Source organism: Dermochelys coriacea, chromosome 8, assembly GCF_009764565.3.
Source record: "Dermochelys coriacea isolate rDerCor1 chromosome 8, rDerCor1.pri.v4, whole genome shotgun sequence".
Classification (NCBI taxonomy): Eukaryota; Metazoa; Chordata; order Testudines; family Dermochelyidae; genus Dermochelys; species Dermochelys coriacea.
This window is the reverse complement of record NC_050075.1, coordinates 106,931,274-106,952,339: the sequence shown is the minus strand read 5'-3', so window position 1 is coordinate 106,952,339 and position 21,066 is coordinate 106,931,274. Positions and strand designations below refer to the sequence as shown.

General features: G+C 53.4%; 1 protein-coding gene across 6 annotated transcripts in view; it reads right to left on the bottom strand.

The window, feature by feature from the left end:
- ERI3 (ERI1 exoribonuclease family member 3) overlaps positions 1-21,066 on the bottom strand; it is a 238,125-nt gene that overhangs the window by 74,710 nt on the left and 142,349 nt on the right. For all 6 annotated transcript variants that reach the window (XM_038413981.2, XM_038413982.2, XM_038413983.2 and 3 more), the window contains one exon: positions 118-217. In XM_038413981.2, the coding sequence (XP_038269909.1) occupies positions 118-217 (100 nt within the window). The remainder of the gene's footprint in view (positions 1-117; positions 218-21,066) is intronic.

Below are 21,066 nucleotides of genomic sequence, written 5' to 3'. Positions count from 1 at the left end.
AGCCCCGAGTGCGCCAAACCTCCCGACCCACTGCAAGAAACAGCCCACACGGCTGGCAGGCTCCCGCAGCCCCTGGAGTACAGCAGGGCTGGTGCGGCCGCCGCAAGCGTCACTCACCTATCCCGCTGTGAGGCCTCCCTATGTGCTGCAGGTTGAGTCCTTTGTTCATGTCTAAGAGCCCGTTCTTCGGCCAGCTCCCCATGGCGAAGCTGTATGCCTGAAAGAGAGAGAGCGGGGGTTAGCTCACTGTGCGCTGGCAGGTGCTTTCTGCCTGGGAGCAGCATCCACCGGCCCCTTTGCCATGGCTCTGGAGTGGGCAGTTGGGGCTCCAGAATCGTAGACTATCAGGGTTGGAAGGGATCTCAGGAGGTATCTAGTCCAACCCCCTGCTCAAAGCAGGACCAACCCCAACTAAATCATCCCAGCCAGGGCTTTGTCAAGCCTGACCTTAAACACCTCTAAGGAAGGAGATTCCACCACCTCCCTAGGTTACGCATTCCAGTGCTTCCCCACCCTCCTAGGGAAAAAGTTTTTCCTAATATCCAACCTAACCCGCCCCCCACTGCAACTTGAGACCATTGCTCCTTGTTCTGTCTCTGCCACCACTGAGAACAGTCTAGATCCATCCTCTTTGGAGCCCCCTTTCAGGTACTTGAAAGCAGCTATCAAATCCCCCCTCATTCTTCCCTTCCGCAGACTAAACAATCCCAGTTCCCTCAGCCTCTCCTCATAAGTCATGTGTTCCAGTCCCCTAATCATTTTTGTTGCCCTCCGCTGGACTCTTTCCAATTTTTCCACATCCTTCTTGTAGTGTGGGACCCAAAACTGGACACAGTACTCCAGATGAGGCCTCACCAATGCCAAATAGAGGGGAATGATCACGTCCCTGGATCTGCTGGCAACGCTCCTACTTATATAGCCCAAAACGCCATTATCCTTCTTGGCAACAAGGGCACACTGTTGACTCATATCCAGCTTCTCGTCCACCGTAACCCCTAGGTCCTTTTCTGCAGAACTGCTGCCGAGCCACTCGGTCCCTAGTCTGTAGCAGTGCATGGGATTCTTCCGTCCTAAGTGCAGGACTCTGCACTTGTCCTTGTTGAACCTCATCAGATTTCTTTTGGCCCAATACTCTGATTTGTTTAGGGCCCTCTGTATCCTATCCCTACCCTCCAGCGTATCTACCTCTCCTCCCAGTTTAGTGTCATCTGCAGACTTGCTGAGTGTGCAATCCACACCATCCTCCAGATCATTAATGAAGATATTGAACAAAACTGGAGCACTCCCAGTTCTTTGTTTCTCACAACAGCTATCCTGAGTATCCAGCAGGTGCAGGGTGGACACCCCCCCGTTACAGCCAGCCCAGAGCTCTGGTTTAATCCCAACGAGATCGCTCCACGTTTCAGACACTGACCCAGCCACTGCCCTGACCCAGCCACTGCCCTGCTCCAGCCATGGGAACACCCAGCACTGACCCAGCGCTTTCCACCATCTCAGGGCCTTCGACATTCAGGAATCTCCATCGCCCGCCAGCATCCGCAGAGCCCCCCCTCCAGCCCTGCTATGGCGTGTGCCCAGCCCCACAATGTTCAGGGCCTCCAGAAATAAAGGGATAACAACAATGAATCATGGTCTCTAGCCATCAGCCCCAGAAGTGCCAGGACCTGCCCTGTGCCATCCCCAGCAGCGGCCTGCACAAGCTGCCTCAGAGCAGGGTGGAAGACCCCCAGAGCGGACAGTTCTGCAATAGCCACCGGAGTGGGGAGGGTCTCTGTTCAGACAGTCACTCATTCCTCCCCACAGCCTCCGAGGGCACACTGCCTACAGCTCTGATGACACTAGGACTGCACCCAGTCTTTGTCCGGACAGGTGACATGCTTGGCAGCAGGGAGCTCGGGGGGTGGCACACTCAGGCATGTTACCGGGCTGAGAGCCCATGCCCCAGTCCCGTTCTCCTGCCCTGCACACAGCAGCTGCCTGTGGGCTCGTCAGTGAGTCTCCTGCTGGAATCTGCAAGAATCCCAGGAGATTTGTGTCCCTTTGGCTGACAGGCTCCCAGTCCGTGCAAAGGGAGTAGGGGGCCATGGACGGACAACAGCCAGAGAGCACTGTCACACTCGAGATGCAGCAGGGAATTATGGGCTTTAGGCTCAAAAGGGCAGGAAGAAGTCTAGAGCCCATGATACACCTCCAGTGAATGTCCCCCTATGCTCCCCCCACCCTTTCACGCAGGGTCCCCCCCCCCCACTTCTCTGTGCATGTGTTTAGCCATTAAAACCAGTTTGTCCCCATGGCTCCCCTGAGGGAACAGGGGAGGGGGACACCCAGTGCCAACCACCCCCAGGCATAGAAAAAGGACAAAATGGAGAACAAAGGCAGCGAGACAGGGAAGCTGCAGTGCTGTGTTCTGGGCACCAGGGGGTGCTGTGCAAGGCTACACACAACTGCTGCTGGTTGGCCTGAGCCCAGATCCACCCCCACCCCTCTGCTCCCGGCACCCCACCCCCTGGGGGACCCAGCAGCTGGACCCTCCACGCTGCACCTCAGGCCTTGGCATGGCTCTCGCCAGCACTGGATCCCCGGTTTGCCCACTGGCACCTGACTAGCCTCCCCCGGTCTGGGCGGCCCATCCCGCTGGTCTGCCTCACCCTGGGGCGGGGGTTTGCACAGCTGGCAGGCTATGCGGGAGGCTGAGGGGCCCGAACCCCAAGCAGCTCACAGCGCTGGGGGTATAAAGGCCAGATCCACACAAGTACTTAGGCACCTAACACCCCTAGGATCCTGCAAACCCTGCCTGGCTCCCACCCAGGTCTGCAGGCGCCTACACCCCTTGGCAGCCATCTGTTCATGGTGGCCGGGAAGGTGGGCTCTGAGCACACCCACCAGAGCAGCCCCCCACAAAGCCTCGTGCTTGGGGCCCAGTGTGAGCGGGCTCACTTGCGGTGAGAGAGAGCAGAGGGGAAGGAGCAGAAGCAGTTTGAACGGGGACCTGCCATCATCAGCAGGGAGCTCTGGGCGAGTCCGACCCGCGCCGCCCTCAGCCTCTCCACCGGGGATAAATAATGCAAGAGCCAGTGGAGCTGGGGGACTGGACCCAGGCCTCCCGCCCCCAGGGATGCCCTCCTCAGCCACCTACATGTGCTATCTGGCCCAAAGGCTGTCCCCCTGCCAGCTCCCCATTCCCACCAGCCAGGAGTTCTGCCAACCTACCTTCCCATCGGGCGGTTCTGCTCCCCAGGGGCAATGCCGGACAACAGGGCAGAACCCCCCTGGGGCAGAAGGGTCCGGTTCCGGTTCCGCTCCCCCTGTCAGAGGGATCCTGGCACCACAAGGGACTCTGCTCCTGCCCCAGACACACTGCACAACATGGGCCTTACCATCCCCGGGGGAGAGAACAATGAAGGCTCCCAGCGAGAGGGGCGGAGGAGAGGCTAATGAAGTTAAACAGTAGGACAATGCAAATCTGCAAACAGCCAGGCTGAGCGTCCATGTCACACACATCTATAATTACCTCCTGACAGCAGTGCAGCCCCTTCGTCTCGCCCAACAAGACCCACGGCTGCACTCGAAGCACTAGCCGCAGCACCTGGCTTAAGAACATGAAAGCGGCCAGACTGGGTCAGACCACAGGTCCAGCTAGCCCAGTCTCCTGTCTGTCAACAGTGGCCAGTGCCAGGGGCCCCAGAGGGAATGAACAGAACAGGGAATCACCCAGTGATCCAGCCCCTGTCGCCCATTCCCAGTTCCTGGCAAACAGGCTAGGGCTTAGCTTCACTTCCCCCGGGAAGTGTCTTGTGACACTGTTGTCTTGTGAGCCACTGTCCAGATCACGTGACCCCGGCAAACGTCTGTCGCCCCGCCTCTCACCTGCTCCCCCACACCCCAGGACGGACCTCAGCTGTGATCCCCGACTTCCTACCGACCCCCAGCGGGGAGAAACTGAGCGGAACAGAAAGCAGAGGGCTGGAGAATGTGGGGACGCAGCTCCTGGGGGGATGGGGGGGGAGAAGGGGGTGGGCATTCAGGACCATGCCTGGCTCCTTGCCCTCGACACTGAGGGGCCTGGGAAGGTGGCACTCTGAGCCCAGAGGAAGGAGCCCGGCACCACACCCCCATGCTTACTAGCCCAAAGGCAGGGCCAGGTTCCAGTGAACCCGGCAGGCACCAGGCGGGCACAGAGGCACTGCCTTTAGCCAGCCCAGGGGAGAGGGGGAGGGGTCGCAGTGACGCACAGAAAGGAGGATCCCCCATTCCAGGGGCTGAAGCTGCTTCAGGACCCTTACAAAATGGAAAGAACGGTCTTGGATAGCAGGCTGCCCAAATCAGACCCAGCGCTCACCCGCCATCAGCCAGCACCACGGTCCCAGTGGCACAGGGGGTATCCTAGTTCAAAAGGCCCGGTGGGTGTCATATCCCCCTTGACACGGCGGGTATCACATCCCCCCAGCCCAGGGGCACCATGCGCTGTGGTACGTATCCCCCTTGGCACGGCGGGTTCCATATCCCTTTCCCCATGCTACTCCAGTTTCAGTCCCCCGCCTGGTGTTTTGCATCCTGCCTCACTGGCGTCCCAACGGCACGGTGCCAGGAGCTGGAAAAAAAACCCTCTCTCAGACTTCAGGGCCTGATGCTGAGCTGCACGGAGCACCCTGCGCAGAGTAAACTCCTGGCATCGCCAGCCGGCGGGTCGCGAGATCCAACCCTGACAGGGCAGATGGCCACACACAGCCTTTGCTCAGAGAGCAACTGGCCAGCTCAGGGCTCGGCCCGGCAGCAAGCACTGCCCCTGACTGCCTGCAGGTGTCCAGCCCCTAGGAGCAGACGAGAGACCTGGGTGGGATTTATACAATAAATTCCCTGTCCCCCCAGCAAGCAAGTGGGTGATGACCTAAGTGGAGGTTGGGGAAGAGTGGTCCCAGCAAGGATTCAGAGGTAAAGATACAGGTGCCAAATATGAACCCCGCCAGGCAAGCCCTGTCACCGCCCCTCCCTGCCACCTGCGGCTCTGCCCAGCCCCGCGCTCTCCCCAGGAGCGCCAGGCTCCTCCCCGCAAGTAGGGCCTTTGCTGGTCCTTGGGGCCTAGCGGGTTCTTGGAAGTGAATTTATTGCCAGCATATGTAACCATTCATGCTGCTCTGTTACTCCTGCCTTAGCAAAACACAGGGCTCCACAGATAATTAATAGACAACACTGCTAATCCTACTGGGAGATGATTAGCAATTAAAACTCCTAATTAAGTCTATGCATAATTCACTGAAATTACACTGTGTGTACACACGGGGAGGGTTCCTTGGCCTTCGACAAATATGCACTGATATCTTTATTGTTCATTAGATTCCCCCTGGCCCAGACCCGGGTCTATCGCTCGCAAGTCAGATTGATGCCTGTACTTCATCCCTGCCCTTCGTGCCGGCTCCCTGCCAGTGGAACCAGCTCCCCCTCCTGGGCCGTCTGGAAATCGGACAATGCCCGAGATGGCCACGTTTGCAGCTCCCCAGGTGTTCTCGGGCATCTCGTTTATGTAAAGCAGGGCAGATTGTTGCCACCGTCATTACCACAGAGGTGCAGCCCCTGGAGACAACAGGTCTCAGCATGCAGCGTGGGCTTGGCACTTGAATTACGATGGAGCACTGCGTGCTGGAAATCTGCAGGCTCCACGGGCTGCATGAGCACGCCCAGGTCTTGTTCTAGTACTATACAAGCTGCAGTAATCGGTCCAGTGGCCATAACCTGCCTGACCATGCACGGGCAGGCTGTGCTCAGATCCTGCTCCTAGACGCGCTCTCTTCCTGCCCAAGCCCGTAGCACCTGGGAATGCAGCAGAGGGAGCATTCTCAGCCCCAGTGGGATATGTGGGGGGGCGGGGGGGTCCTTTGAGCAATTAAGGTACAGCATTGATAGACTTCAGTCCTAGACAGAGAGGGAGCTGCCATGCAGGCTTAGGAGTGACCATTAGGGGGAGGGGAGCTGGGGGCTCCGAGAGGTGCAGAGGGAGCTTGGTGGAAGGAAATATCTGTTTGCAGTATGATCCTGTACCTCCCAACATCCCACCTGACTCTCCAGCTGACCCCTGGGGAGCCCCAGCATGCCCCCACCTTTTATATCGCTCGCTCACCACAGACCCACCCTGCTCTGGATCAATGGCAGTATCACAGCAATGGCAATCCCAGCTCTGCAAACCAGGCAGTATCTTCCCTTCCAGCTGGGCCTGGCTGCAGAGCCACTGACTTGGGCAGGAGAGAGCTGCCCTCCCCTTGGGGGCTCTGCTTGGCTGGGGATGGGGAGAAGGAAGGAAAGAGGATGTTGACAACCTCTCCACAGCCTGACAGGCACGCAGAAAGCCCAGGGATGGCTGTGCTCAAAAGCCTGCCCAGACTAGGGGAAAGGGACAACGCAGTACAGATGACACAGAAGGATTAAACCTTCCAACACCTGAATAGGTAGAAGACGTATCCCTCTCTAGCAAGGAAACATAACAACTCCTCTCCAGCTCCCCCCTTCTCTGCTGATAGCACCTGCTACCCTTTGGCCCCTGGCAGACCTTGGGAAGGACCTCAGCGTTTCACTGCCTACTTCATCCTTTGCAACATCTCCTGGGTCCCTCATCATGAGGCTCCCAGCTTTGCCGCCGGGCTCGGTGTGGCACAGGTGAGCCCAAAGACCGTTCTCCACCTGGTACAACCATTTTGTCTCAACCAATTTCACGCACTGCAAGCCCAGTCTCCGCACAGTGGCTGGGCACGTGGAAGTCAGCTGTGGGAGGGGCACCAAGGCAGGGAACGGAACCAGAAAAGCAGCAGCCAAGGCAGGAAGTCTGCGCCACGCACCTCAGCCCTTTGGATCAGCACCAGGCATCGCACTTTGCTTTGCTAATCAAGGTCATTTGGTACGGCTGCTATACCTGAGCAAACTAGCTAAGCAGCCAGTGTGGAAGGTGGCCTGACCACTGAAGGTCAAGTGTGCACTTATGCATATTCAAAGCTGTCTGCAGGATCGATTGGGTTTTAATTGTTTTTCCTGGGGTTTTGGAAGGAACTGCCAGGGGCATTGATCAGCCCCAGATGAGGCCGCTCACACTTCAGGGCTCGCAGACACTGTCATTTTGGCACAGGCAGATGGAAATGAAGGAGCAAAACCGAGAGCTGCGCACAGACACAGCAAACAAAACATGCCACTTCCAAGAGGCAAGCTGCCCCCAGCCTGCCAGGAGCACAGCTGCCTGGAGGAGGAGGAGGAGGAGTGCACCAAGATGTGGGATCGGTGAACTGTATTTGAAAATAAAGTTTTTTAATTAAAATTGGCAATTCTGAGCCGCCTGCCGGCAGCAGCCACACAATCAGGGAGAGGGAGCTTTACTGTTTAATATTTAAACACAGCGTTTAATCTTTAAACAGGAAAGCTCTTCTTCTGACTGTTAACGCAAGATGGAAAGTGCTTTAAAGCCTCAGACACTGGGGCTTCCCACCCTGTCAGGGTCACACAGGAGGCCAGCTCCTGGCAGCAGCCAGGCACAAAGTACAGCTGTAAATGACACTCATCCATGACCCAGGGTTCTAGGCCTAGCCTTCTCTGCATCACCAGTGAGATTTTAGGCAGCCTGCGGACACGTACATTTCCAGCTTGAAAAGGAACATAATAAATGTCATTTAAAAAAAACTAACCCAATGTCCTCCCCTGTGTTACTAACACCACTGTAAACGCTTATACCGAAGGCATTCAAAAGCTGCAGTGGTGTCTCTTTCACTTGTTATGCTGGCTTGGACAAGGAAACCAGACTAGTTAATTTCCCTTTCTGGTTTGAGTCATTGTTACAGGGTTTGGGCTGACAACCCCATGGGAGAAAATCCCAAACACAGAACAAGTCTCCTTGGGGTTTTTTTCCCCCCACATAAACTTTAGTTGTCAAAAGACAAAGAAAAAATTAGCAAGAACATTTTGAAATCTTTTGCTAACGTGAATTTTCAAACTTTTTTAACCACTCTCTTTGATCTGGTAAAAAAACCAGAAAAAAATTATCTGGAAAAAAAAATCTGCTTCCTCTCATGTAAACATTTCCATTAATAAAAAACTTTAACATTATTTTTCATTTAATGAAATCCACATTTTGGATCTGAACACCCTGACAGTGTCCCTTTACAGTCATATTATTATTTAATTACACAACTCTGGCACTTCATAAATAAATATGATCACAGGCCCTTGCCCACAGGAGTTTACAGTGTAAGGTGCCCAGGGACAGGCATGCCCTAAGAACTGCAGCAGATTAGACAGGCAGCCTGAGTCTGCAGACAGTACTCAAAATTGTGCTTACCCACTGCCCCCTAGGATGCTTCTGGCAGCGAGCACTGTGCCCCGTGGGGCACGGCTGCAGCTGAGTTTTGCCAGATAACATGGATGTTTGCTGGCACGAAGCTGCCTGCCCCCTTTGGTCAGCCCCATTGGCATCCTCCTCATTATCTCATCTGACATGGGGGCCAGGAAGAGCAAGAGAGTTCAGGAAAATAAGTTTTGTGATCAGCTACATGGGAGGCTTCAGGGCTCCTGTTCTCCCAGCCACCATTCAGCAGATACAACAGCCTTGGGTGTCAGGTGAGCTAGCCATTCTCAACACTCCCTCAAATGCAGTGATCCCAAAACATGGTGCATGCCCCAGCAGACTGGCTGGGTGGAGGGAATGTTACAGTTACACAAAGGCCTCTCAATTGTTCTCCAAATTCTCGGCTTCCATTATTTTACAAAATGAAATATCTAGCTTTATGGATGCAAAGAAAACATTCAAAACATGATGCAGAAGCAACTGTCTGAGTTTGCAGAGAGCCTGACACAATAGCTCCACAGCACAAACTGTGCCATCCATCTCAGCGAGTTCCCCAATGATGCTCAACAAAGCAGAAAGAAGGAAGGAAGTAGAAATGTCATATTATGAAAAACAACCCCAGCTCTGGCTAAGGGGAAGGGAGGGCACAAGGAAGTCACCAGAGGTGTGGATGGTGTATGAATTAGGCTGAGTAGAGTTGTAACAATACATGGCGGGGTGCAGGCATAATTGTTTTGTTTTCCTGAAGGGGGCTCAGTTTTCTGCAGTTTGGAAAATGCTGACTTAGCGAGTGCCGAGCTGCAGCCTGACAGCAGGTCTGGCCGCTCACGCAAGCACTGCTGCACAAGGCTAAATACACGCACGGCTCTGTCCAAGGCACGGCAGTCAGCTGGGACACTGCTCTCTAGTGCAGGGACTCCTGCTGCTAGTCAAAGACATGGGCTTCCCTCCCCCCTTCCCCACAAACTGACAACGCAATCTCTCTGTGCCTCAGTTTCCTCCTCTAAACAAGCTGACACTTCACCAACTGTACCGTCCGGGGGCAGGGAGAGGTGTTAGTGAGGATTAGTCTCTCGCGTGCTGTGTAAGCCCTAAACATGGATACATACGCCCCACAGGAGTTTAAAACCTCCCTGTAACCACAGAGGGACTCTCCGCACAGACGGTACAACTCGTGGGCTTTAGTGCTCACCTGGATCAGGGCCTAAACTGGTATTTAAATTAAGAGAAAGAAAAATTAAAAAGCAAAATTCTCTGAATTAAGGCAAGGAACCCAGGCGTCCGGGACAGCTTTCTGCTTCTGGGAAAGCAAGTGAAAGATTGGAGGGGGGAGAGGAATTTTGGGAGGAGAAGAGTGACTAGAAAGAAAATTTCAGAGCAAAGCAAACCGTGTAGGGCACATCAGGGAATTCCCCACTACTCCAAGTCAGGGAAAGAAAGGGGCTCCAACTCAGCACGTAACTCAGAGTCTCACTGACAGTCCCATGGTGGCCTGGCCAAGTCTACGAATTAGCTGGGTCACTGGTGGCTCCCCTCAATGATGAAGGGGCAAGAGGAATCCCTACTCCAGCATTCCCAGTGGCTGGGTGGGGGGGGAATGTCATCATAACCACCACGTTGTTCTCCTGCACCACCCTCGACACTCACTCACTGGTCCTCGTACCAGCCAGTCATATCGCCACTGCATGAATCCAAATACACACACGCCCTGCTGCAAAGCTAAGTGGTTCGACCCCAGCTGGGCTTCTGCCCACCTGGCTGCAGGGAACGAACTTTTGGGGTTTGCACCTCGACAGTTTATAAGCAGCACAGTTGTAAAGCTGACGTTCCAGAGGTTAGAGAATTCCCAGAACAGGACTCGTCAGGCTGGTGGATTGATTTAGCTGGCCTGCATAGCGCTCTATCATTTATTTATGGGCAAGTGCCCAGCACATTCTCTCACACATCAGAGTATGCCAAGATTAGCCGCCTCCTGCTTCATGTGAACAGGACATCAGCTCACACACTTCCAGCGTGGACTCACAAACCCTCCGCGCACACCCCGCTCAGAGCCTCACTGTCTAAGTACTCCGGCCAGCTGGGGCTGTCCTGCCCCGAACAGACCCCCTGACAATAACAGGAGGTGTCCCTGCTATTTATTGACAGGTGAGATGGCAAAACTGTGGGGTTTGGTGCAGAGCATGAATACAAAGTTTTCCCTGTCCTTACACCCTGCAACTACAGTAGGATCCATTCGCAGCCCTAGCTCAATCCTCATTCCCACCGTTACATGTTCTGGTGACTCCCAAACCCATCCTCGAGGGCCTCCACTAACACCAGCCTCATCCAATATAGCTCCATAATAGAACAAGGGCGACATTCATGGCAGCATGGTCCTCCTGCCTCAGAGCTAACGACTCTCTGGCCATACATCGCCAGCAGTAGTGCAAACCTCACCCTTCAGCAAGGCAGGTTCGGTGCCATGGAGAACTAGGCAGGAAACTGAGAGAAGATTTGGGCAAATTTGTGTTTTGTCCCATTGTGTTTGTCACACTCATTTTCCTAATTTTCCACCCACCTTTTATCAATTTTTAACTTGGTTTTAATTTCAAATCAGAGTTTTTGAAAACAAGAATATTTAGATTCTGAAACCCCTCCGCAGAACGAAGGCGACAATGCAAAGCCAGAAAGAGGGAAAGTGACGGAACATGAGGGCCACAACTTCCTTAAAAGTTTGTCGACAATTTTTAAAAATTCCAACGTTTTTGTAAAAAATTCCATTTTAGGGGAAAAGCAGCAAAATTTAAGCCGTTTTTTGTTTTGTTTTAAATGCCGACCAATTCTACCCGCTGGCTCCTGCCAGGCCTGTGAGCGGGGGACATTCCCCAGGAGCAAGGCCTCATCCAGGCAGGCTCTCCAACACCAAGCTGCCAACTGTTACTCACCTCTGCCGCATTCCAGAGGTGTGGAAAATGGCTGTATTTCAGACCCACAAGCTTTTTCCTGGGAAGGGGTGACAGGATGGGTCTCTCGATGATTCCCTGGTCTGTTTGTTCCCTCTGGGGCCCCTGGCATGGGCCACTGTTGGCAGACAGGAGACTGGGCTGGATGGACCCTTGGTCTGACCCACTCTGGCCACTCTTATGTTCTGTGACTAGACAGCCACAGGGTGTGAGTTTTCTTGTCTTGTCAGCCTTGCCCAACATACACCAGAAGATGCATCCCCTGCAACCCACCTATTCAGTTTGCCTCTGAGGGGTGTGACTGTAGATGTTGGCAGGAGAAAGCTTGTGCATCTGCAACTAAACAGGCTTTTAAAAACACCTTCAACAGCTTTCAGCCAAACCAGCTATTTCCCAGTCAGCTCCGCAGGGCCAGGGCAGCCTTTTGCCAAGGGTCCATGCCGCGCCCAGTACAACGGAGCCGCGATCTCAGCGACAGCCTCCAGGAGCTACTGGGATACCAAGATTACTGCTACTAATTGTTTTAAGCTCATGCCGGGGGTGGAGCTAGCAAGATGAACTTCTCCCCATGCAAACTCTATGGCCCCTGCAATGAGCAAATCAGGGCAAGCCAGCCACCAAACAGCAGCGAGGTGCTGACACCAAAGCCAGACCCCTCGGATTTAAGGCTGCTAGATGGGGCTGATCCTGTGCAAATAAGAGCCAGGTAATCAATAAGTAGATCATCAACATCTGGGCTGACAACTCTTGGGCTAAATCCTCACCCCAGCTGCAACTGCAAAAAGACAGGCAAGGAGAGGAGATTGGACCTTGAAAACGAGGTTCAGTGACAAAAGGGCTCCCAGGTCTCCAAGGCCAAGCAGCGTTAGCAGCCTCTGCTCTGTTGCTGTGTATGCAGGATTCTCAGGGCTTGCAGACCTAGGCTAGCTGGCAGGAGGCAGGAATTGGTCCCATCCCCAGCGCCACACAAACCCCAGTATAACCTGTCCCTTTTAAGCAGTTTAGTCAGAAGTGCTGCTACATTCACGGCTTTTCAAGTATTTTAAAATCACTTACAAAAGCAGGATTAAACTATCAGAAATCCCATTTAATAGGACAAATAAAGAAATACAATCGACTCTATCAGCCCTGCAAAGGCAGGCTTGATTCAAATAAATAAATAACTAAGAGAGGGAGGAAAAAAGGAAGGGGGGGGGATAATGTGTGTTTACTCAAGCAAAGAAAAAAATATTTAAGTGATGTAGGGGAGAAGATTGCGGTAACTAGTGAAGAATACATCGTCTGCTTGGCTGTCAAATCACACACGAATTTCAGTAATAGATTCTCATTCTGACACTCAATTCAATTCAAAGGTGATCCTGCTTTATCCCAACACATCAAATATTAAACACTCGTATTAGCCAGGGTGTCGTCGCCTTCCCGGCTTAGACATGGCAGAAGGGTTTTTTTCCCCCTACTTTCCTTCACTCACTCTAATATCTCAATGTTATCTAAACATACCTTCATACACTGGGGTTCCTTATCAATCCCATTTGGGGAGGGAGGATGAGAACTTAAAATGGTATAGCTTGGGGGGCTTTATTATTATTATTTCCAAAGCTTTTCAATTTGTGTGGAAAAAGCTTAGAAAAAAGGAGGAGGGAGGGGAGGGCAGTGAGAGCGAGAGAGAGATGGAGCGAGGGAAAGTATAAGAAAGGGAAAAGCAGCCAGCAGCTCTTGTTTGACGGATGCCTTTCAACAAGGGCAGTCTAGCTTGTCAAAGCCCGGGCTCGAGATGAATTGGCATATCTATTCAGCCTGCCTCTGGATGTCATGCAATACAGTTTCATATTCCCAGATAAGGCATGATAAGCAATTGCTGCCCTGACATCAGCGCCATCCATCCCTGCCTTTCTGTGCACGCGCCTGGGTGTGTGAGTACTGCGGATCTCCACCGAGCCACTAATAAGAGGCATTTAATTTTTACAAATGCAGCGAGGAGAGGGGCCTTCAAATACGCCAGGAAAACCCCCCCCACCAGCACAAAGACTGTGGATTTTAATCACTTTCTCAGGGAGCCCCGACGCGCATGCACTCACACACACTGCTCAGTAGGCCCTGGGTGCACACGCCAGGCACTGTGTGTCGGTTCTGTTCAGCATGCAGAATACAGAACACAGCGCTAGAGTCTCCAGATGAAATGTAGGTGCTAATTAAAGGTGGAGAGCAGAGAAGCACAAGGATTCCCTGCCCTCAGCCAAATAAACCCACTCTTCAGCAGGCTGACTTCCACCTGGCTTGGCGTTAGCCTGGCGAGGGAGCTGAGGCCACAGAAGGAGAATGGACATTTTCCCCAGCTGGAGGGAGTGCAGGGCTTGGGGCCAAGCAGGCGGGCTGTCAGCACTGCAAAACCCCAAGTTGGGATTAGTGGGAGGTTAGGGGAGAGCAGAGAAGGTGCTGAGGCTCCTGGGCTTCCATCAGCAGCTGGAGCACACATGGGCCGACCTCACAAGTCTGCAGCATGAGCATCTCCTGTGATTCCTGGCTAGCTCTATCCCCGTCAGCCCCAGAGAAGGTCACTGTAGGAGGCACTCCCCGGCGAATCTGACAGGAGTGGGGGCACAAGGCTGGATCACAGAGCACTCCTTGCGAGGCACCTCTGACAGAGCCTCTGGGACACCAACGGGCACTGCTGGCCAATGTTCAATCGTCACCAACTAGGCCTGTTTGTCTCTCCTCCAGTTAGGCCAAGACGACGGATATGCTAGGGTACCTCACCTGCTCTTCGGACATGCACGCACTGCAGGGACAGCTCCAGGGCTCATTGAAAAGGCCTGGAAAAGCGGGTATTTCCCCCTGGGTTCTGAAGAGAGCCAGAGCAAAAATGCGGTCATTCAAGGGGAACTACTTCTAATCCACAACATAACCCGGGCCCCTTCACCCTTCCGTCAGCGCCCCCGACACACTGGTCAAGCCGGTGTCAATGCAGGAGTGCGCCGCATGTTAACTCCTCCCCCAGAGCCAGAGATGGAGGGTGCGTGCGTGCACAAGGCATTATTGTAGGGTCTACAAGACCAGTGGCTAGTGTGTTCTCCTCAGCAAGGGGTTTTAGTATAAGTCACTATCCTGACTCGGGAGGACTTGTCAGAGCCACCCAGCTTTCGACCCAATTGACTGGGATTTTAACAGCTTAGCACAGAGCGCTAGAGCCAGGCTTGGTAAACAGGGATCCGTTGACATGAAAGATGTCTCCCCCCCCATGGGGATACTGAATGCTTCCTCGCTAACTCCCCCATCCAAACGTCCTACTCTGGTGTGGCTTCCCCACAGCCCCCATCTCATGGGGCTGGGGGTGCTGTGTGGAAGCACGCAGCTGGTTAAGGGGAGGAGGACACTGTCCATTGCCAGGGTTTCATTTTCTTGCATTACCTTTGGGCTGAAGTTGGCCGGGCTTTGCCTCAGCCTGTGGGAAGGGGCAGTCAGAGTCCGTCTGGCTGGGCAGAGTTAGGGGAAGGTTAAGGGAGGTGGGGGAGTGGTCTCCCTACTTAAAGAATAGTGTCAAGACCGCTTTTGCCAACACAGGACAGCTTTTTGCACTTCGCCGGACAGCCAGCATTCCACATGTCCATTTCATTGAGTTTGCGAGTGCCTTGTCATGGGAACCGGGGATTTCCACAGCACGCAATGCAGACAAAGCCCATTAACAGCCTTGTTTTAACACCACGGACCAGGCCTGCACACTGCCTTCAGGCAGAAAGCGCGCTGGTCCTGATCCGGCAAACACCCACCCCCACGTGCAGCTAGACTCAGATGAGACAGCCCACTATACCCAGCCTCCAGTGCTGGCAGGGTGAGGGGGGAAAAGTAACATGCTGGGTAAGAAACAAAGGTGCTGGACGCACTGTCCATCCTTTTTCCTTCACAAGGCCCCAGAGTCCGATCTCTCTGCAGAAACCCTCCAAAGCAGGGCATGTGCGCACTGAAATCAGCGTGGTTATGGCCTGATAGTTAAACACACACACATTATTATCTATTAGTTGTTCTGCTGTAGCACCTAGACTGGGGGCCCAGGCACCGTCCCTGCCCCAGAGAGCTCACCGTCTAAACAGGCAAGACAGCTAAAGGAAGGATTACCACCCCCATTTTATAAATGGGAGAAACCGAGGCACAGAGTGATTAGGTGACATGCACACGGTCATGGAGTCTGTCTCTGAGCAGGGAACTGAACCAGTCCCGAGCATTTGCCAGAAGCCCACTCCTCCTCTCCTGGGAATGCACAGAGACTTGTGAGTTCTTAGCTCCAATAGCAGCAGGACAGACAAGGACCTGACCCAGGACAGGACAACAGCCATGCTACATTATATAGTCCTACATTTAAAAGAAAGTAAAAACTCTGCTGCTCTAAGGGGAAGAGGCCTGTGAATGTGCTGGATGGGCAGACTCTGTGGGTCACACAATGAAACAAGTAGGCCTCTTCGCCTAAAGAGAGACAACCTCAAGAAGTTTAGGCCTCACATTTAGTTTTGTTTGAACAAAAAAAAGCCCCGCCACCTGGAAACCTGCATCCTGGGCCATGGTTACAGAGAGTTACATATTTTCTGACCTGGGGTTAGCAACACACTAGGTTAATACTCTGGAGATCTGGGTCCAAGTCCTGGTTTCGGGCACATGCAAAATGAGTGGGGTGGTCTGAGCCCAGTTCTGCTGCTTCAGCTCAGCAGAGGACTAACAAGAGCATGGCAGGGGTGCAGACAGCCAAGGGTAGTACAATCCAGAAGTGAGGTGCACTGGCACAGCTATGGAGGGGAGCTCACAGCTTAATAGGAAGGGGCCTGCAGGTCAGGGTTGAGGGGCACCAGCAGAGCTATGTATGGGGGCGCGCCAGGCATGCTGAAGGATGCATTGGCAGGGCCGCATGGAGGAAGCTTGTGTGATGCCATAAGTAGCCCTATACCTAAAGCTCCAAGCTCTTCCCTCATATAAGCACATGCTCCCATCTCTTCACAAGGCTGTTTTCTCTGGGTGTCACAGCAGGTCTGACTGCATTGTAGGGCTGTTTATACAGGGGCTAGATTACACTGAGTTATGGACTCACCTCCCGGCAGTGCTTTGGGTGTTAAGATACACAAGCATCCTCCAACTGGCATGTGAAAGCCAGACACACAAGGAGCATGGCAGGGAAGTGGGAGTAACAACACGGAGCTGATTATCCTTCCAGTCCCCAGGAAAAAAAAATATCTCACATGCTGAGATAATGGCTCTTCCAACCTAGGGGGGAACAAACCTAACAAACCACATTGCTCTCTGCGGATCCCGGCGGACGCAGAGCACACGGGGGCCAGCTGAATGCGCTAAACAGGTCCCTCAGTGTGCCACCTAATTGCAATTTAATTGACTGAATGACAGACTAATGAGCTGAGGCTTGGGAGGTAGAAGGGTTCCGTACAGGATCACTGTGTGACCACCAAAGGGAGCCTAACCCAAGGGTATCTAGGTACAGACCTAGCACAGGGCACTCACCACAGCACAGGGCAAAGTCTGGTCTAGCAAAGCCTTGGCCAAACCTGGCACCAGGCTTTGCTCCTCTGATAACTGGGGGGTTGGTTTTGTCCGTGATCCACCCATTTGCCAGAGCAACGGGCACTCCGTGTTGTTGGGATGCGTGATCTCAGGTAGAGCCAGCCAGATGGCAGAGATCAGAGGTATGTTATACATGCATGTAGGCAGGGAGATCAGATGGCTCAAGCTACAGGCAACTCAACAGCCGCTGTCCCTTGTCTGGAAGTTGAAGGGGAAGCTATTCCCACTGGCTGTGGGCAGAGGGACAGCTAAGCACATTCTGGACGCATCCCCTCCTTGCAAACACCTTTGGCTCTGCCCTCTCCAGAGCTGGAACACAGGGTGTGAACACAAAAAACAGCATAGCTGGGCCCCCGAAAGATGAGAACTAGCTGGAGAGTTTAGCTCCAGGACTGAGCCTGGGGGAGGGGGACAGATGAAAGGGGAAGAACAGAGATTTTCTAGAGCACACTGGGCTGCAGAAAGCTGGACAGAGATTCCCACTAGATCTGGCTGGAGATTAGCCCCAGATGAAGAGAGCCACAATTTACCCCATTATACAAAGCCGGGTAATAGTCTCTATTAATCTAGCTCTTTCTCCTCAGCCTCCTGCAGTCGCAGAACTGTAACTTTAACACCCAGATGTGTCCCTGCACACACGTGTGCGTACACCCCACCCCAGCCCCCCAATTTAACCCATACAGAGGTCACTGTAGAAACCGGCTCTGGGATCGCTGTCAAAATGTTCCAGCACTTCAGACCAGCTTTTTCCTGACTTCTATTTTTAAATAAACACACGTGCACACACACGCTCCCTGTTTAATTTCCGTGTGAGGAGGAAGCAGGTGCCCATGTTCCCGTGAGCTCTCCCTTCTCTAGGTTTTTTTTCCTTCTTGGATCCTGCCCCATTAGTTTAGTGCCCAGCCATCTGCGACGTCTCCTGTAATGCTGTCCCCCTTGTGTATCAGGGAGCTTTTCCATTAGTGCCTTTAATATTCTGACACCTTAGCACAGGCTGCTATTACATTCAAACACTGATCGCCCTGTGAAATTACATCGTCGGGCTTGCTAAAATGGAATTGTGTATAATCAGGCTGTGCCATGCACTGTCAGTCCCATCACAAATACCGCGTCAAGCAGGCTTACGGGTGGGCTTAGCAGCTGCTACAAGTGTGTTTTTTTTTTAAACTAGATGAAGTATCCCTTATTTAAAGCATTTCCTTAAGACAAAACAAAGACAGGGAAAGGCAAACCAACAGCTGCTGCACTAGTTACCCAGACCTCTGGTTTATCTGTTTATCTATAACTATATCACACAGAGGAGGAGGAGGAGATGAAGATAGTTAAACAGCCAGCCAGGGAGATGGGTGACACCAGGAAATAGCTAAATAAAGCACATTGTTATTTACTCCTGAGAGGGGGACGAGGGAAAGCCCGGCGTCTTACTACAGGTGCCTCCACACCGTTAATACATAGACATTAACATGACATGGACCCCCTTTACAAGGCTCTGTTTTATAAGGCTACTGTACTCTGACTGCTAAAATAGCCAGCAATTCCCAGGCCTCAGAGCTGGCTGGACTGTTGCTTTGTACCAGCAATACTCAGTGATTGCCCTGGAATGTTTTCTGGACAAAAAGACAGCCGGGGCACGCCGTGCACGTGACTGCCAGGCCAAGGGATCACGCCGACAGCCGTGGCACGCCGTGCGCGTGACCGCCAGGCCAAGGGACCACGCCGACAGCCGTGGCACGCCGTGCGCGTGAACGCCAGACCCAGGGACCGCGCCAACAGCCTTGGCACACCGTGCGCAATGAACGCCAGGCCAGGGACCGCGCCACAGCCGTGGCATGCCGTGTGTGTAAATGCCAGGCCCAGGGACCGCGCCCAACAGCCGTGGCATGCCGTCGTGTGTGAATGCCAGGCCCAGAGACCGTGTTGACACCATGGCACGCCGCGTGTGTGAATGCCAGGCCAGGGACGCGTCTGACACACGTGCACGCCGTGCACGTGAATGCCAGACCCAGGGACCGCGCCAACAGCCGTGGCACACCGTGTGCATGAACGCCAGACCCAGGGACCGTGCCAACAGCTGTGGCAGGCCACGTGCGTGAACGCCAGGCCCAGGGACCGTGCTACACCTGTGGCATGCCGTGCATGTGAACGCCAGACCCGGAATTACACCGACAGCTGTGGCAGGTCAAGTGCGTGAACGTCGGGCCCAGGGACTGCACAGCAGCCGCCAGGGCCTCTCCCCAGCTCTAGAGCTGCAGGGAGAGTGGAGCCTAAAGTAGCTCCATTGATGCCCAGCTCATTATTGTCAGAGAACGAATGGGCCCTGTCCAAACAGCTAAATCTGAAATGAGCCAAGTGGGGGCCCAGCAGGGGGAGGGGAGCTGGAAGTGGATTCGATGGGGCCTGACCTTTGAGTCACGTTTGTTTTCTGGGAATAGGGTGAAGCCCTTGTGCATTTTGGGGGGCCGCTGCGATGGGAAGGCTTGGGCATGGAGTAGAGGAGGAGGGAAGTGGGGGGACGGATGATGTAGGAAGGGGGAGAGAATCATGGTGGCCAGGGCAGTGAGTTCTGGTTGCCAACAGCACACAGGGATCAGATAGGGGTTGAAGGAGAACCCCCCACAAGCCACAGGGCAAGTGTGAGGAAGGCCAGCATGGGCAGAGGGATCAGGCTGCTGCTGCTACATTTCCTAGCCTAGGCATTGGCCATGTGCTCAGGGGCAGCAGCTGGGAGAGAGCATGAAAACAGGAGCCCTGAGCTCCCCAGGAAGGTCTGAGCCTTGGTCAGCATGCCCAGGACAGAAACGAAGGCCAGGGTAAAGAGAGGGACCCCTGACCCAAGTGCCAGCTTCACAGGGGCTTGAAAACAAACCACTGATTTGTCTCTGGCCAGCAGCTCCCCAAGAGGACAGAGACGAACACTGTAGATCAGAGGGGTCAGGATCATTATCCTAAAACCCCAGCACTGGGGACCCGGGGCTGAAAGCACCCTCTGAATTCTTGCTCTCCATCACAAGCGTGGGTGTGGTGGGGGAGAGTTTGTCCCCCGGCTGCGTGCCCCCTGCATGGAGGAGGGAATCAGTGGTTTGCCAGCAGCAGAGTAAGTGTGCAGCACACACACCAGCCTGCAGGGTGAGAGTCTACTAATCCCGGGGAGACCGCATCACACAAACTGGTAGAAGAAACTCTAACTAGGTAGCAAGTATCATAGCAACCTGAGTAAGGAACTAATTACTGGGCCACATCCAGCAGCTGCCGAGAGAGACGGCCGTAAAATCATTTCCATGAGGCTGGAAGGCGAGGCTAAGATCTGACAAAAGGTGCTCTGCTTGGCAGACCAGCACGGATGCTTCCAGCTGCTCAAATTAAGGCAAAGTCTGCTAAGTGCCTCTGCAAATCAGGATGTGCATGGTCCTTCGCCGGCCGCTGTAATGCTGGACCAGACACACACAGACTTGGCCTCTGCTCCAATTTCAGAGCCCTCTCCAGAGCTCGGGGGCCCCTTCTCCAGCCAGCAGCCTGCTCCTCTGAGGCTGAGTCCAGGGATCATCCAACATTGAGCTGCATAGGGGCACCACGTTCTCCCCTGTCAGGAGCAGATTCCATGCTGGTTGCGAAGGTAGCCCCAGTTACTGAAAAGGGCGAACTCCCCAGGGCTGTCAGGACTGCCATTGCTCAGAAGGAAAATTATGAAGATATTTGAAGTGAACATGGGATGTGAAATGGACTCAAGCTCCCCAGTTCTCGGCACTGCCCCATATTACACCCTGAACATCATTCTGCCAGCTTGGCTGGCTCATATTATCTTGCCCAGGTGGGAAGTCCATGAATGATCTCAACCACAGCTCATTTACACATACCCCTAGGACAAACAAAAGGAGTGAGTCCAAATCACCCACCTTAGCGCATGTTGTGTTACTAGAGCTGGTTCCGTCCTCCAGTGAGTTCCCAGGTTTTGACATCTTTTTTCATCCCGAATCGGGACAAAACATCAAAAAGCATCAGATGATTTCACAGCACATGAAGTGCCATTTGGAAGTGTCACCACTGCTGGCCAAACACAGACTGCAGCATTCCAAAGAGGAATATTTTGGTTCCTTGGGAAATCAGATCTGAAATGAAATTTCTCATTGCAGATTTTTCAATGGAAAAAGATACTTCCCCCCACATTTTCCAGAGGAAGTTTTCTATTTCAACAAGATCACATTTTCCAACAGGAAAACTTTTCATGTGGAAAATGGTGGCCATCTCTAG